This window comes from Thunnus thynnus, chromosome 12, assembly GCF_963924715.1.
Source record: "Thunnus thynnus chromosome 12, fThuThy2.1, whole genome shotgun sequence".
In the NCBI taxonomy this organism is placed as follows: Eukaryota; Metazoa; Chordata; class Actinopteri; order Scombriformes; family Scombridae; genus Thunnus; species Thunnus thynnus.
Genome location: NC_089528.1, coordinates 7,807,800 through 7,822,573, shown reverse-complemented (window position 1 = coordinate 7,822,573; position 14,774 = coordinate 7,807,800). Strand labels below are relative to the sequence as shown.

At 41.9% G+C, this 14,774-nt stretch overlaps 1 protein-coding gene across 2 annotated transcripts; it reads right to left on the bottom strand.

Annotated features, from left to right (window-relative positions):
* Positions 1-15: 15 nt before the first annotated feature.
* Positions 16-13,807, bottom strand: ap1g2 (adaptor related protein complex 1 subunit gamma 2). Of its 2 annotated transcripts, XM_067605045.1 has the most exons (22): positions 13,667-13,807; positions 12,841-13,043; positions 12,174-12,298; positions 11,764-11,905; positions 10,759-10,855; positions 10,574-10,650; positions 10,384-10,479; positions 9,946-10,026; positions 9,510-9,608; positions 9,365-9,420; positions 8,463-8,576; positions 7,508-7,648; positions 6,994-7,048; positions 5,983-6,105; positions 4,840-4,929; positions 4,574-4,701; positions 4,087-4,191; positions 3,818-3,965; positions 3,404-3,566; positions 2,990-3,141; positions 1,942-2,040; positions 16-1,601 (listed from the first exon to the last, which is right to left on the bottom strand). In XM_067605045.1, exons 2-22 carry the CDS (start codon positions 13,039-13,041, stop codon positions 1,494-1,496), a joined length of 2,400 nt encoding a protein of 799 aa, XP_067461146.1. In that variant the 5' UTR covers positions 13,042-13,043; positions 13,667-13,807; the 3' UTR covers positions 16-1,493. The 2 variants fall into 2 exon arrangements, with proteins under 2 accessions (XP_067461146.1, XP_067461145.1); XM_067605044.1 differs by having other exon boundaries at positions 10,574-10,855.
* Between the last annotated feature and the right edge of the window lie 967 nt (positions 13,808-14,774).

Sequence of the window (14,774 nt, the reverse complement as noted above, 5' to 3'; positions counted from 1 at the left end):
GGACGTTCTAATTCCTTTTGTTGTTTTTTTTTTTTGTAACCCACATTGGCTTTTCTGAGTTTGACCAGTTGATGCAGACACTCATGCAGTACAAGAGACAGTTTTGGCAACACTGTGGTCTTTTTTGCTTGTGAATAAATGCTGAAGTTGAGTCGAGCGTCGTCCTTCAAATGCACACACTGAGCACAGATACCGACGCAAGTCACTGCTGAGGCTTCTGAAAACTGATTTTTTTTTTTTTTAAATTTTTATTAGAAAATGAGATGAGACAGAAGCTTCAAAGAGGATCTAAACAGTTGACAGAATACTCCTCCTGGTCTGTTCTTTTACATTTTAATTTAAGGTAGTGATCTGAAACAGTCTGGTACAGATTGCACTGAAGCACCATTGCTGACATCCAGCATCCAGTGTTTTTTTAAAAGATGATTATGAGATGATTTATCAAATTACTAACTGGCTCTTAAGAGGTATGTTTTCTTGCATGTGTAAATTGATCAAAGACTTAAAATTCTTCCAATTGTGCTTACTGTATATACAGTACTTAGTATCTAAAATATACATCTTGCAGGGAGTTACCATGCCCATCTTTGTGTCACTGTACACAGCCTTCATGAATCAAAATAACTCAGTAAAGGTATTCTGTAAACAATAGACAAGGAGATACTGTTCAGGAAAAGCAAGAGTTGCTAGTATGGGAATGATTAGAACATGTTTATGTAACGCTAACTTACAATTAAAACCGTTTCTTTGCCTCCAAAACTATATAATTACATTATTTAGTACATGAGAAAAAAAAACCTCTGCTCTCAAAGGTATGAAAGGCACAGGAGAAATTAGGAGCTGAGATGTATACTCTGAGAAAAGATAGGAGTGACTGAAGACCAGCAGAAGCGAGTCATATGGTTGTGTTTAAAATCTGGATAACAGTGTTTCATAACAGTAGGAGCGGTTCATTTGTTAGTGTTCAGCTGCTTTTTAAACAATGTGAAGAGGATGAAGGAAAGTATTTCATAAAGGAAATCGCTTTGAAGGGAGGGTAGATGGAGTGCTGTGTGACAGGAGCCACGAAAAAAGTACATATTTTGAAGTTTGGAATATGAATACAATCAGCTGTAGTTTAAAAAAAAAACCTGGATGGTACTTAGGTACACTTGTATGGACAGTTGACACCGCAAATTCCAAGACAAATACTAATATTTGAGTATTTTCATGTTATACCTGCATATTCCAAAGCCTGTGCCACATCACTCTCATTTACACTTGACTTCCAAATGAAGGGAAAACTGAGTTCATACATGAGGCTGTGATTTCCTGTGAAAGAAACATGTTCCTCAGCCGTTAAAAACAAACAAAATCAGGTGTTTGAGAAACAGCAGCTTGGACTGAAGTGTAGAGGGTTTCACGGCACAGAAACCCTTCATCAGTGAAGGGGTGACGCCCGCTGATTCATTCACAGACTCTTATCGTAGTCCTGTTGGACTGAGCGGCTGCTGTCAGTGGCTGGCAGCATTGAGTCCAGGGAAGGAGTCAATCTGGACTGTATCCTGAAAGCCGGATCCTTGGTTTGTGTAAGATATGCGTATCCTCATCTTCAGGTTCACCTGGAAGGGAGAAGCAGGATTTAGATAGCAGCTAGAATAAACATCTAGGATGGGAGTTAAAAAAAAAGATTTGGACCTGGCACATTTTAGCAATAATGGATCTTTCTTGATGAATACAATAATAAGGTTTGTAGATGTGTGGAAATGTGAAGAAACATTTTTATTCTTATCTTGTATTTTCAAACTCATCTAACTTTTACGACAGAAACTTTTATCTCTTGCTGATAAAGTTTGATATAAAAGAGGGAAGTGTCTCCTGACTTTGCCTCTTACTAACAATAACTGTTTTGTGTGTGCATGTGTGTGTGTGTGTGTGTGTGCGTGTGTGTGCCAAGCCCACCTTGTTTGGGTTGTTGAGGACCACCATCTGGGTCACCTTAGCTGTGCCTCGTGCAGGAAGAGAGTCCCCACTGGGGGCCTTCATGTGTAACTGGACACTCTGAAAGCAGCAAAACACATGCATGCTGTTGTGCACTAATGCCACTGAGAACATGCTGGGGTTTAAAACTCACACCCACCAAGCAACACAGGCTAGTCAGTGCTCTTGTATAGTATAGCATACAAATATTGGTATTCTGCCACAAGTAGCTGTTGTCGATTGTTATAAATTGATGTTGAATCTCTTGACAGGAAACCTAACAAGAGTCTAGAGCCATGCTGGTGCCTCTGTGAGGTTTTACTTAGGCGCAGTGGGGCTTTAAGCTAAATGCTACTGTCAGTATGTTAACGTGCTCTTTTAGGGTGACTTTGTAACATCTGTCAACTGACCACAGCTGAAAACTACGCTTTTGTCTCGCCCTAACACATTTTAACACAGAATATGTAACTGCATGATCCCTGTTAAATTAACCAACAAATAAATAAATAATGACAATGCTAACATTGTTATATGAAGCAGGTATAATGTTTACCATGTTCCTGGTTCTTAGTAACTTAGTTCAGTGTTTTAGCATGCTTATCAGCATTACTGTCAGATTATTAATTGGTCAAATCAAATATTTGACCAATTTTTTGATGGTGCTAGATAAAGAGTGGAGGGATCACCAAACCCGTTTAATAGTTGACAAGACATTCCACTCAAAACTACAAAAATGAACCTCATTTTGGCATTAGAGGTCACATCAGGGATCATAAAGGTAATTAGGATTTATCCTCTGGGGAACATGAATGTAAGTACAAAGTTCGTGGCATTCCATCCAACGGTTGGTGAGATATGTACGTCTGGACAAAAGCGGTAGGCAGACCAGCTGACGGACGTTGTCATCCCAAGAGCCACGCTGTTAGCATGGCTAAAAATGAACACCGACACTGACAGAGAAAGTTTGCTTGGCAGTGACTCAATCAGTGGATGATTAACAAGATGAACGCATTGATGTGTGGAGACAGACCTTGGGCACTGCAGCCTGTAGAGTGAAGCAGCTGATGTCTGAGTCACTGGAGTTGGAGGCTGTGAGTGTGACTGTCAGGCCTGTGTCTGACTGTTTGTCACAACTTAGTGTCAAAGTCACACCACTCTTCTCATACACTGTCACCGTGGGAGCTATGAAAAACAGAAAAAAAAAGAAGTGCAAATGTCACCTTCATATTTTCTTATTTGCATTGAAATTTTAGGGACTTGCCTGGTGGCTTGATTTAGAGCTATGAACACAAGTTTCAGTCTCTCATATTTTACATTCTCTTGTTTCACATCCAATTTTATTTCCCCTCTCTTGTTTTTTTCACTCCTAAACCCTTTTGGTTTCTACTCGTGTGTGTGTGTGTGTGTGTGTGTGTGTGTGTGTGTGTGTATCTGAGGGTCAGACCTGGTGCGACGGGTGTGGGCTCTAAGCCTCCCAACAGATCCAGAAGGTCTCCTCCAGCAGGGCTAATTGTGTTGATGGACAGGCCTGGTGCCGTGCCGCCTTGTGCAGGACTGGGCTGCAGTGGTTCCTCGGAGCCCCCCAGCAGGTCCAACAGATCACAGACCTGAGGAAAACCACAGACAGCAGGGGGGAAACTACAACTCAGTTCATTGTTTCAACCTTAACGCCAACCTGCATATTCAGAGCAAGTTTTTTTTGAGGGATAACACGTATAAGAATGAGTAAACCATGACTCAACTGTTAGAGACGGAGATAAACTGCATGGAAAACTAAGCTCACAAGGTTGTCCATCTAGTCTTCACTGAGTTGTTGTCATGAAACCTGAATGTATCTCTATTATCATTATGTTTTTACCTGGTTAGCAGGTTGTTGTGGCAACAGTGGCTCTTCCTGCTTGACTTTGGTGGGCTGGATCTCCTTGATGGTGTCCCCTGTTGACTCTCCGTTGGTATGGCCCGGAGAGTTCTTCTCAATCACAGGCATCCTCTCCAGCACTGCTGCCCTGTGGAGAGAAGGAACATCTCAGCTCTTTCTGGCAAAAAATAAATAAATATGTGTTTCCACTACCACTTGTAAAATTGTGGGAAAAGCTGACTTTCACATCAGCACAAGTCATTGCTCACCTCATGTGGTCATATTTTTTGAATAGAGCGTTGTATTCAACTGCCCTCTGCTGGAGCTCCACATCTATACAGCTGCCGTAAATGCTGACGATGCTTCTGATCCGACTGACCGGGGCGATCGGTGGAAAGAAAGAGAGTGAGTGAGGAGATTATTTACAGATATTAGTATTATTGTGGTTTAATTTGTTGCCATGTTGTAGCAAACAAATGCAGGTTGATGGTGTTTGGAAATGTCAGTGTGTAGGGGGGTTCTGTTCCTCAGCAACGGGCCGGATTGTTTTTTTCTCTCAACACATGACAAATGAACCATCAAGTCACCTGTTGTGACCAACAGACCTTCCTGCACAAGCAAATACTGTGTTGTGTGTTGTGTTCTTTTTAAAATTACGCAGCGAAATAAGAAAAATCATACTCATCACTACTTTAAACAAGACACAGTGGCCTGTTAACTGCATTGTGAGCTGTGAGTGACAGAAGTGTGTCTTACTCCACGTTATCGGTGATGCGTGTGCTCAGTTTCATGGTGGCGGTGAGAGCAAAGCCTCTGGTCGCTGGGGACGACATGTGGGACTGTAGAACCGTTTCCAAGGCGTCCAGGACGTCGTCCTCAGAGACCTGATCACAAGATATAGAAATACCAAGTCTGAAAGCTGCCATCGCATTTTTCTAATACTGAAACTAGAGATGTAACATCGACAAGTTATAGATTCTGAGCACTAAGATGATCCATCACATTTGTTGTAGTCTATGTACCTGAACAGGCTCAGTGTCTTGACACTCTCCTCTCAGCAGCAGGTCTCCATACTCTCCTATACACCAGCACGCCACCTGAACCAGGGGTTGCTGCAGATATCCACAGAGCAAAAACAACCCTTATAAAACCACGTGTATGTACGTTACATTTACAGTGAAATGTGTTGATCATGAAGAAACGCTTCTGTAATTCATGGCAGATTGGCTTGTTGGCCAGCAAAGCAGTTTGAAGCATCAGGACCATTTTTTTTCCGAAGTTAATGTGGTGGAAGATGTGAAACTGTGCCACACAGAAGATGAGTGCATGGTTGCTCAGCAGACTTCTAAAAATAAACCTGGTTGCATCAGCCGATTTCAAACTCAAAGCCTGGCTATTCTCACCACCGCAGAACCAAACTCAGCTCTGATCCGACACACGATGAAGATGTCTCCATTCAAATTTTTGCATAATATGCTGTGCTACAAAGTGATTTAAAATGAAAATGATGCCCTTCTCTTCTGAGTTGAATTAAGCGTTTTCTATTTATTTATAAGATTTGTAATTAGAGATATGAAATAATTTCATGAATTAATAGAATTCATCCTTCTCTGATCTCAAGAAGGTTTTTAAAATGACTTTTCAAAATAGCAACTGCCTTTTTACACAACAAAAAATGATATCTCTGGAATATCATTTCATTTCATTACTCAGTTTGACTTCATGAACGGCTTTTGGCTCTTCAAGTTTCAGAGAGAAAATAAAATGTCATGCTCTGTTTACTTCATTTGAAAATACCTCATGGGTAACTTCACTGAAAGTCCCCCTGTATGTATTTTTGGATTACCTTTGCATCAACTGTCTGTATGTCTGTATGCAATGGATGACCAAAGTCTGATCGTGATGCAATTAAACCGTTGTCCTCACACCTTCTGCAAGAGTTCTGACTTCTGTTTTTTCTATAGTAAAGTTTCCTTGATAGTTTCTGAAATACTACTACTACTCTGTTTCTTGTATCACAAAGCATCAGCGTGGAGCAACATGGGGACAGACCCGTGATGTTACTGTTTAGGTTGACTGAAAGAGTGAGCGGAACAACAAGCCAATCTGCAAAAAAAAAAACCCTTGGAGTGCTCCTTTAATGACAGGAGAAAACACACACACACCTGAGAGATGTCAGTGAGCACAGCCCGATAAAGCTTATGGACTGTGTAGCAGTGAAGCTCTGAGGCGTTGGTGATGAGCTGGATCAGGTTCGGCACTGTTTCGTCTCTCACGTCGCCCCCTGCCTGGCAGAGCGAGAATCAGAGTCAAACACAAGCGCGCACACACACACACACACACACACACACACACACACACACACACACACATACACTAGACAGCTGGTCCAAGTATTTAGGTCGCCCTACATTTCCTCTCAGACACAACACTAACACTAACTTAGTGGACATTTCCATCACAGATAGATATAACAGTATAAAGGATATTTACTGATGTGGATTAAGCTTTCATTTGTGCCACATCTCCGCCAACATCTACCCTTTCTACACGCATCCTCCTTTCTATACACTCCATCATTTTGAGAGAGCACTAGTGTAAGCATTAGCTTTTAACAAATCACCTGGGTTTCATTTACTGCCTTATGGAGATGGAGCACAAAATTAAAAGTAAGGATGTAACAAAGTGCAAAATGGAAGGTTAGTCCAGAATAAACAGCTTATTTAGTATCTATTTAGGGGCTGCACATATGATAGTTTGTACAGAATCTGCAATAAATAGATGCCTACTTGTCTTTCTGTATTTCTCCATACTTAATTAGTTTGTCAGATTATTGAAAGACCTTGCACAACTGTTTTCATGGACGAGTGTGAAACATTAAGCACACATTTCTTCACTGAAATATTGCAAGCGAAAAGAGGAAAATTGCAGTGACTGTGGAACTGACACCTACATTTTGTTTGGAAGCCTGAGCAGTGGCGTTCAAACTACACTAAACTTCTCTTGTCAAATTAAATTGTTCATAAGTAAGGCATTCAGTGTTTTTCTCAATGCATACATACCCATCATACATGTGGCCCCTGGTACATACAACATAGATGATGGCACAACACAGCTTTAAAAGTGTGAAACCCATGTAAAAAGGCAGGACTGTGTGTGCCATAGTCAGTATTTACCGTGGTGAGGACATGCAGGATGGTGTCAATGTGCCAGCGCTGGGAGGGTGCATACCTGACAGAGACAGAGACACACACACACACACTTCAGTGGTGCCTGAGGGTGAGTCAGAAACACACACACACACGCGCACACACAAATCCATCAGCATCCTCTCACTACTTACACACATAGAAGTGCATCAAGTGGTAGAGAGAGATATACGGCTGAAACAGAGAAGACTATTCATCGTCACAGTGCCAGTGAAGTAGTGGAGACAGACACAGGGTGAGACATGTAGACACACACATATTTCAAGCACAGTGACTTTTTCTTATAACAGTTGCATCACATTTTTACCCATCATCTTTTTTTTTCTATATATATATATATATATATATCTCAACGCCGATCCCAGTTTGTCTTTATATGTATTGACATGAATGTATGTGTGCTTGCATGCATAGAGACAGTAAGTGTATGTAATACAATCATGTATGTGCACGTTTGCTTGTTTGTGGTGTTTCCACTCACCTCTCAGCGGCGTTGAATATGCCGCTGGCAGCGTTAGCCCTGAGCTCGGGGGGGCAGGAGGAGAGGAAGATGAGCAGTTCCTTCATCATGGAGCGGATGTTGCTGGCTGACACCAGCGCCAAGGAGAGCTCCAACGCACGGCTGGAGGGTTGGGCAGAGACATTAATGACAGCAGACCCTGCTGAAGTGCCCTCGAGCAACACAATGACTTATTTCAACTGCGTTTGACGCTCTCTGAACCTTTTTGTAAATAAAGTGCATATAAGAAGTTATCATCATCATCATCAGTTAAGTTATAATTGTCATCATTAGTAGGGCTGGAAATCACTCTATTATACCCACAACAGTGACAGTATCACAATTCCTATGTGACATGAGATATCACAAGTAAAACAGATTATTGATATTGCATTGTAAGTGATGACATCACAATATATCACAACATTATTTGTCCCTCATCATTCGACAGTTGTAAGATTGTGCCTTACACAGCACTTTTCTATCATCTTGTTTTATAGCACTTGGAGGACAGACCAAGTGATGCTGTTAATGGGAGCATCACCAAGTGTCCCACACATGAAAAAGACACCTCTTACATTTCCACTTTAAACTGAACTGATATCTGACCAGCTGTTTAAGTTTGAAAAAAAAAATAGTCCAACTTTCAACTGAGGTCACATTTCACATCTGCTTAATGTTTGTTTGGTGGCTCATTCGACAAGCTGAAATGCAGGACATGATGTGTGTTCAGGTTTATAAGTTAGAGAAGAAGGAGACTTTAGCAGGAAAGCTAACGTGGGTTGTGTAGCAGGATGCTATTAGGCTCAGTGTGACCGTCTGCTCTGCCTATGACAGGACGCTGACGTCACGGTTAATGCAAAGGTTTGATTGGCTGTATGGGAACAAGTTCTCCATCTATGTTTTCCATCCAATTCATCAAAAATGAGATGTATACCGCTTGACAGAAGCATCCTGGTCCTTCAGGCAGTCCACTATGGTTCCTCGGTGGCGCTGCACTGCGGTGTGGTCGGTCCCTACAATCCTCTGAAGAGACGTCATGGCGATATACCTGGACAGCCAAAAATGAGAACATCAAGTTTCAAGTTTCATGCGGCAATATAATGAAGTACTGTGAGGAAGCTGAAATGATAAAGGTCTCGTGTGTCTACTGTAGCAGACAACATTTAGCAAATTAATCGTATTTTAAATAACTTCCTACAGGCAGCAAACGATCAAAATTAATGAACAGTGCTGTGCAAACTTTACTTTCCCAACGTGGTGAGATAAATTATTTATCTTTCCACTTGAAATGTCTCATGAACTGATCAAGTATTTATGTGTGCGCAAGAGAGATCTTATCTAGTCGGGCAGGTCTCACGGGAATAAACCAGTCCTATAACTGTCACATAGCCACACAGAGATACAAAAGGGCCTGCAGGTAAAAACCAGACTGGCCTGCCTAGTGGCCACAGGGCCACTGTGGAGACAAAGCCTAGAAATAGGGCAATAACAAAACCCTAAAGAACCCTTGACAGGCCTCCACACTGTCTGATGAGAAATGACAAGGCCGGAAATTGAGAGATCAACATTAACAGACAGACAGTGACCTTCTGGTGTGGCTCTAGGGGAACAGTTTCAGCGGAAAGTGATTAGTGAGCTCAGGCTGATAACGGCCTGTCGGGAGGTTTCTCTGTCTGGCTGCAGTGAGGTTGCCAGTGGCCTTGTGGAATGGAAAAAGTAAAATGACCCTGAGAGATAAGAGAGAATGGCGGGAAAGATAGTGGGAGAGATGTAAAGGGAAAAAGAAACAAGAATTTGAGGAAGGAGGGATGCAGGGGGAGAGAAAACAGCACTGACCGAATGTTCCTGTCATTGTTCAGGAGAAACCGTCCCAGGATGTTCACAGCCAGAACCTGTGGAAATGAAGCGCACGTGCATTTATTCATTTACGATATTTGAAAAGCAGGTCAATGAATAGCATTCCGGCATTTCAGTCTCTTACCCTGAGGCCGCTCTCTGACTTGATGTCCAGCACGGTGAGAACAGTCTCATACAGCACAGCGTTGCCCACGGTCTTAGTGCTGTCAGTGTTGGTAGCCACCTGTACACACACACACACACACACACACACACACACACACACTGTTACATTAGTTTAAATAGGACATACACTCATCTCTCTGATTCAATTATTTTTAACAGATGTTAAAGAAAAATAAAATAAGAGTAAAACTGGATCTGGGGCATGTCTTTCCAGTGGAAAATACTCACACAGGCACAGGGGAATTAAAAGAATGAAAAAGAAAATCTACAGTAGTGAATACAACCTTTGTTGTAAGAAGATGACAGAATTACAGAAAATATAGTTAAATATAATGATAGCTGATGTTTTTTAAAAAAGGAAGCTAAAAGCTACTTTGTAAAAGTTAAGTTCAAACCTGTGCTAGTAGGTCGTTCATGGCGTCACTGGCTGCTTCGTTGTTGCGACCGAGGATTCTCAGGAGCCTCAGAATGCGTACCTGGGGACGGAGACGGGAGACAGTGAGCAGCTGGACTACAGTACGAGTTATTGTGGTACACTGACTCAGCAAAACCAGAAAGAAGTATGGGAGGATGCTAGTGATAAAGAAATAACCTGAAAAAAAGAACAAGAGCAATTTATTACTAGTCTGTTACCATTTAAGACAGAATCCAAGCTAAATAAAGCTCATGTAGACTGAAATCAATCGATCTGATGCTCATATGGTTCATATTGAAATGAGATAAAAAATCAGTCGATTGTTGTCACAGTTTCAGGAAAATGGAGAACAATGCTGAACAAAGGTAGATAGGTAATAAATAAACAATACATAAGCTGCAGTTGAGTCCAGACTGACCTGCAGGAAGGGATCGCTGATTCCCGCCACGTCGTGCTCTGGAGAATAACCGCAAATAACCAGACCTTTCATGATCTGAACAAGATCTGGCACTGTCTGAGGTACACACAGCACAATCACATTATTACTACATTTAGAGATACTGAACTCATTCAATGACAACATGTGTGTTTGTGTGTGTTCCTCGTACCTTTCTGAACCGCTCCAGTGTCTCTGGATTCCGCTCGCACAGCTCGGTGATGAGCACTACAGCACCATGTAACACACCTAGAGACGAACAGAGCAAAAACCACAGAGATTTGTTTGAAACAGCTAACCCAAGATGAAACTTTCTGGTAAATATATTACCAAAATGTGCCGTTAAGATCAACTGACCGTGGTTCTTCTCAGCCAGGAGGGCACGAGCGGCGGGCGCAAACATCTCCCCAAGATCATGAACTTTTCTCACAATGTGTACGGCACACAGCGCAGCCTGGGTGGACAGTGGGGGAAGTCATCAGAGCGGTTATTCATCATTACATCACTGAGCCTCTTGTGAATTTTACTAATGACAGGAGAAATTGAAATCTGTTTGAGACATTAGAGGATTTGGCGAGTTTCTATATTTTTCTTATTGTCAACATATCTCATGTACAGAACCAAACCAACAATGAACTCATCCTACTTATATGTATTGTGTGTGTATCCAAAGCTTAATATATCGTATTCCTCTGTGCCGTAGACCTCAGTTGTTGTCCAAAATCTATTAAAAACAAGTCAATGAGTCACACTGCTGCACTGGGTGATATGTTCCTTTGTCCATGAAGACGGTGGTTACAGCGGCGTCTTTAGAAACGGCTCCACAGAGTAAAAACAGTGATTAGATAGTAAGTCGCCATTTCAAAACAAGCCACAGTAACCACTGTCTTCAGTGACTAAAGGACATGACACCCAGTGCAGCAGTGTGACTCATTGATGTGGTTTTAATAGTTTTTGGACAACAACAGAGGTCTACGGCACAGAGGAATATGATATAGGATTTGGATGCACACACAATACATATAAGTAGGATGAGTTCATTGTTGGTTTAGCTCTGTACAAGAGATTTGCTGACAAAAGAAAAATATACAAAATTGACAGCCAAATCCTTTAACCCACCCCAACTGAATACCCCTCCCCTCCCTCTCCCCTACAGTGAGTTCTCCCCCTCCCCTCTGTAGAACCTATGGTGGCTGCAAAACCGGCCCTCTCTAGAGCCAGTGTTTGGTTTGTCTGTTCTAGGCTACTATAGAAACATGGGGGGCTCCGTGGAAGAGGACCTGCTCCCTATGTAGATATAAAGGGCTCATTCTAAGGTAACGAAAACAGAACAATTCTTATTTTCAGGTGATTATACCTCACCTTCTTCTTAATGTAGGAGTTGGAGGCTCGGAGCAGCCTGTCAATCTCTGGTGCAAGATCTCTGCACATCTCCGCTGAACCCATACAGGCCAGTGTGCACAGAGCCAGAGACTGCACATACTGGCTACTGTGAGAGAGATCACTGAAAAACACACAGATGACAGTGTAGTTAAGCATTTTATTGAAATCATATAAGAATATCCTCCAAATTTGAACAATGTCTGACTTGCTCTATTCTTCTTATCTGATGTTTTGCCCCCACCCCCACCGCCATTTTATCTACAGTACATTTACACACATTTGTGTTCAAAATAATCTCAAATTCCAAATAGTAAAACTAATCTTGTTCACTGCGTTTTAAGATTTCCAGTTGCTTTATCAGTTCTTTGATTCGTTTGGGCTGCTCTTACTTCTTGATGGAGTTAGTGATGAGCAGACTGGCATCCTGCTTCTCATCCAGCAGCATCATGGCTCCCAGGTATCCCACCCGCTTCTCACTATAGCGAGGGCTGGCTATCATCCGAACACACTCCATCTAGTGGGAAGAGCAACAACTCTTTTGAACATGAAATTATTTGAAATACTAATACTACTGATGCCCCTAGGAAATTCTCCGCTCCTTGCCTGCTCCAAGTGGAGGTCAGGCTCGGGAGGGATTCAGTGGCCCAGTTTCAATGTCCACCCTCATGGTTTTATAGACTTTGACATGGGTTCCCGACGCTGCAGACTTTGCTTGAGGGAATTAGCCACAGTTCATAGTGTTGTAACAAGAGGAGAAGTCAGAAATACCAAGAAAGTACAAGTTTATATGCACATAGCAGTAACGTTACCAAAAAGAATATGTAATATGTGGAATATTCATTCTATTCAGGTTATTTATGATCCTACAATGTGCTGTTTCAGCTCTTGCACCTTCATGCACTCAGCACTTAAGATGATGTCTGTGAGGAGTTCAGTGTTTGGGACAATTCATTGGTGAATTGAACCCAGATCCTCCAGCTGCCATGGTGGTTCCTCATCCCACTAACCCCATTAACCCAAGCAAACCCATGACAGGCATTAGCCAAATCCCCTCACCTGACCAAAATGAGCAGGGTAGCCCAACATGTGCACGTAAAGCAGCTTGGCCAGGTTGTGAGATCGACCACCGTTGTCGGCTTGTCTGAACTGTGCCCGGATGGCAGCGCACTCCCTCTGGATGACACCCCGCTCCTCACACTGTGTCCTGGCTGACCTGATGGCCCGGATCATCTCCTGCAGGGGTACTGATGGGGACATGGCTGTGTGTGTATGTGTGTATGTGTGTGTGGGAGGGGGGAATGTGTGTGTTGGTATGTGCGTATGTGGTGTCAAGGAAATGTTAGAACATGACAGATTATTATCAGAGAGCAAATTACCCTACAGACTTGTACTGAGATAGATAGTATTGTACTTCCTGTATATGAAACCCCTTCAAGGTGTGTGTGTGTGTAAGGTCATGATAAAGCTATTACAACGGCACATATATAGAAGAGTTCTGTTGTCACTAAACCACACAATAAAAAGTGCGTATATTTTTAAAACAGTTAAAACAACTTGAACTACAAGTCTAGTGGACAATGACTGCTTCTCCTGGCTGCTGTAGCGTTATTCACTCCTAGAGCTGTCTAAATAGGAAGTTACTGTCATTTAACTACGTATGTATGACTTATTGAGGTTGTAGAATATACATTTAAATCGGCGAGCTAACTAAAAAGTTACCAGCCAGTAAAACGAGCCAGAGGCTGGCCGACTGACCGAGCCGAGCTAACCTTGCAGATGCTGTCAAGCCTGCTCTGTAAGAGACTGTCGAGAGCTAGCTGAGTTAGCATGACAGTCTGTTTATGTGGGTGGTTTTCGCTCGGAAAAAAACAAAAAAACATACCTTAACACTGTACAGGGAGTCGCCAGTATTCAAAAAGTAATCTAGCTCAAACGACCCCCCTCTGATACGCGGCGGCAGTCTCTTAGCTGGAAACCTAAATACTGTATGCAGTACATACAGCGTTATTTTTTTCCCACCCGCATTCTGCTAAAACCCGCCCTACTCTGCCTCTGATTGGTTCTGACCCTGACACTAACCAACCAAACCAACGAAGGCAGCGAGTACTAGCCAATCAGTGGCAGAGTAGGGCGGGTCTTCGCGGAATACAGGTGGGAGAAAAAATAAGGCGTACATATAACCTATAGTCAAACTATTCATAATGACGACTCACTTCCTCTCACTACTTTCCAAATAAAACCCTTAATTTAAAAAAAGAGCATTTGGAGTATTATTTCCCAAAATATTTAGACTACTATTTAAACCAGACACATTGTAAGGGAAACTGGCATGTTTATATTGCAGTTTATTAGGTTATAGGGATGAAAGAAGTTTCCACTGTCTTACAAATAGGCCTTTTCAGCTATATTTTTGACATGCCATAGCAGGAGAAACACGCACAACTTATAACATTAATTATGGCTTCATTGCCTGCATTTATATAGCCGCTACACTGGTATGACTTTCTTTTATACATTCATGGGAGCAGAGCCAGGGCCTTAGGCAGGATTTTGCAAATATTGAAGTTATCTAAATTCACCCAGGAGAACCCCACCAGCTAAGAAATATTTGACTATACACACACAAAAACCCCCACACATTTAAATGTTTTCATATTATTATACATATCTGAAATATGATTATTTCCTCACATGAATGTCAAAATGCTGCTTCAAGGAATTCTCCAACTGCTGGAAACATAACAGGCCCTTTTCACAGCATATATTTTGAGTTGTTATAGTAGGAAAAGTGCAGGTGTTACTAATAACATTAACTGTGGCTCTATCCTATTCAAGTGTGCCAATAATTCATGACAGTGTGACAGCGATTCTATTATTAACACTTGTGCTTTTCCTACTACGACATGTTGAAGTGTCTTCCATGAAAAAGGCCTATTTTGGGCCATATATACTATATTGTTCAATTTGTTTCAATTCAACTTAATTATTTT

Excerpts from the sequence above, each read along its gene's own strand:
- ap1g2 (XM_067605044.1), bottom strand. The coding sequence starts at position 13,041 with ATGTCCCCATCAGTACCCCTGCAGGAGATGATCCGGGCCATCAGGTCA. Across the intron at positions 10,027-10,383 it reads TCAGCGATCCCTTCCTGCAG|GTACGCATTCTGAGGCTCCT; the intron begins GTCAGTCTGGAC and ends CTCCGTCCCCAG. Across the intron at positions 7,649-8,462 it reads CAGGATGCTTCTGTCAAGCG|CCGTGCGTTGGAGCTCTCCT; the intron begins GTATACATCTCA and ends CCAACCCTCCAG.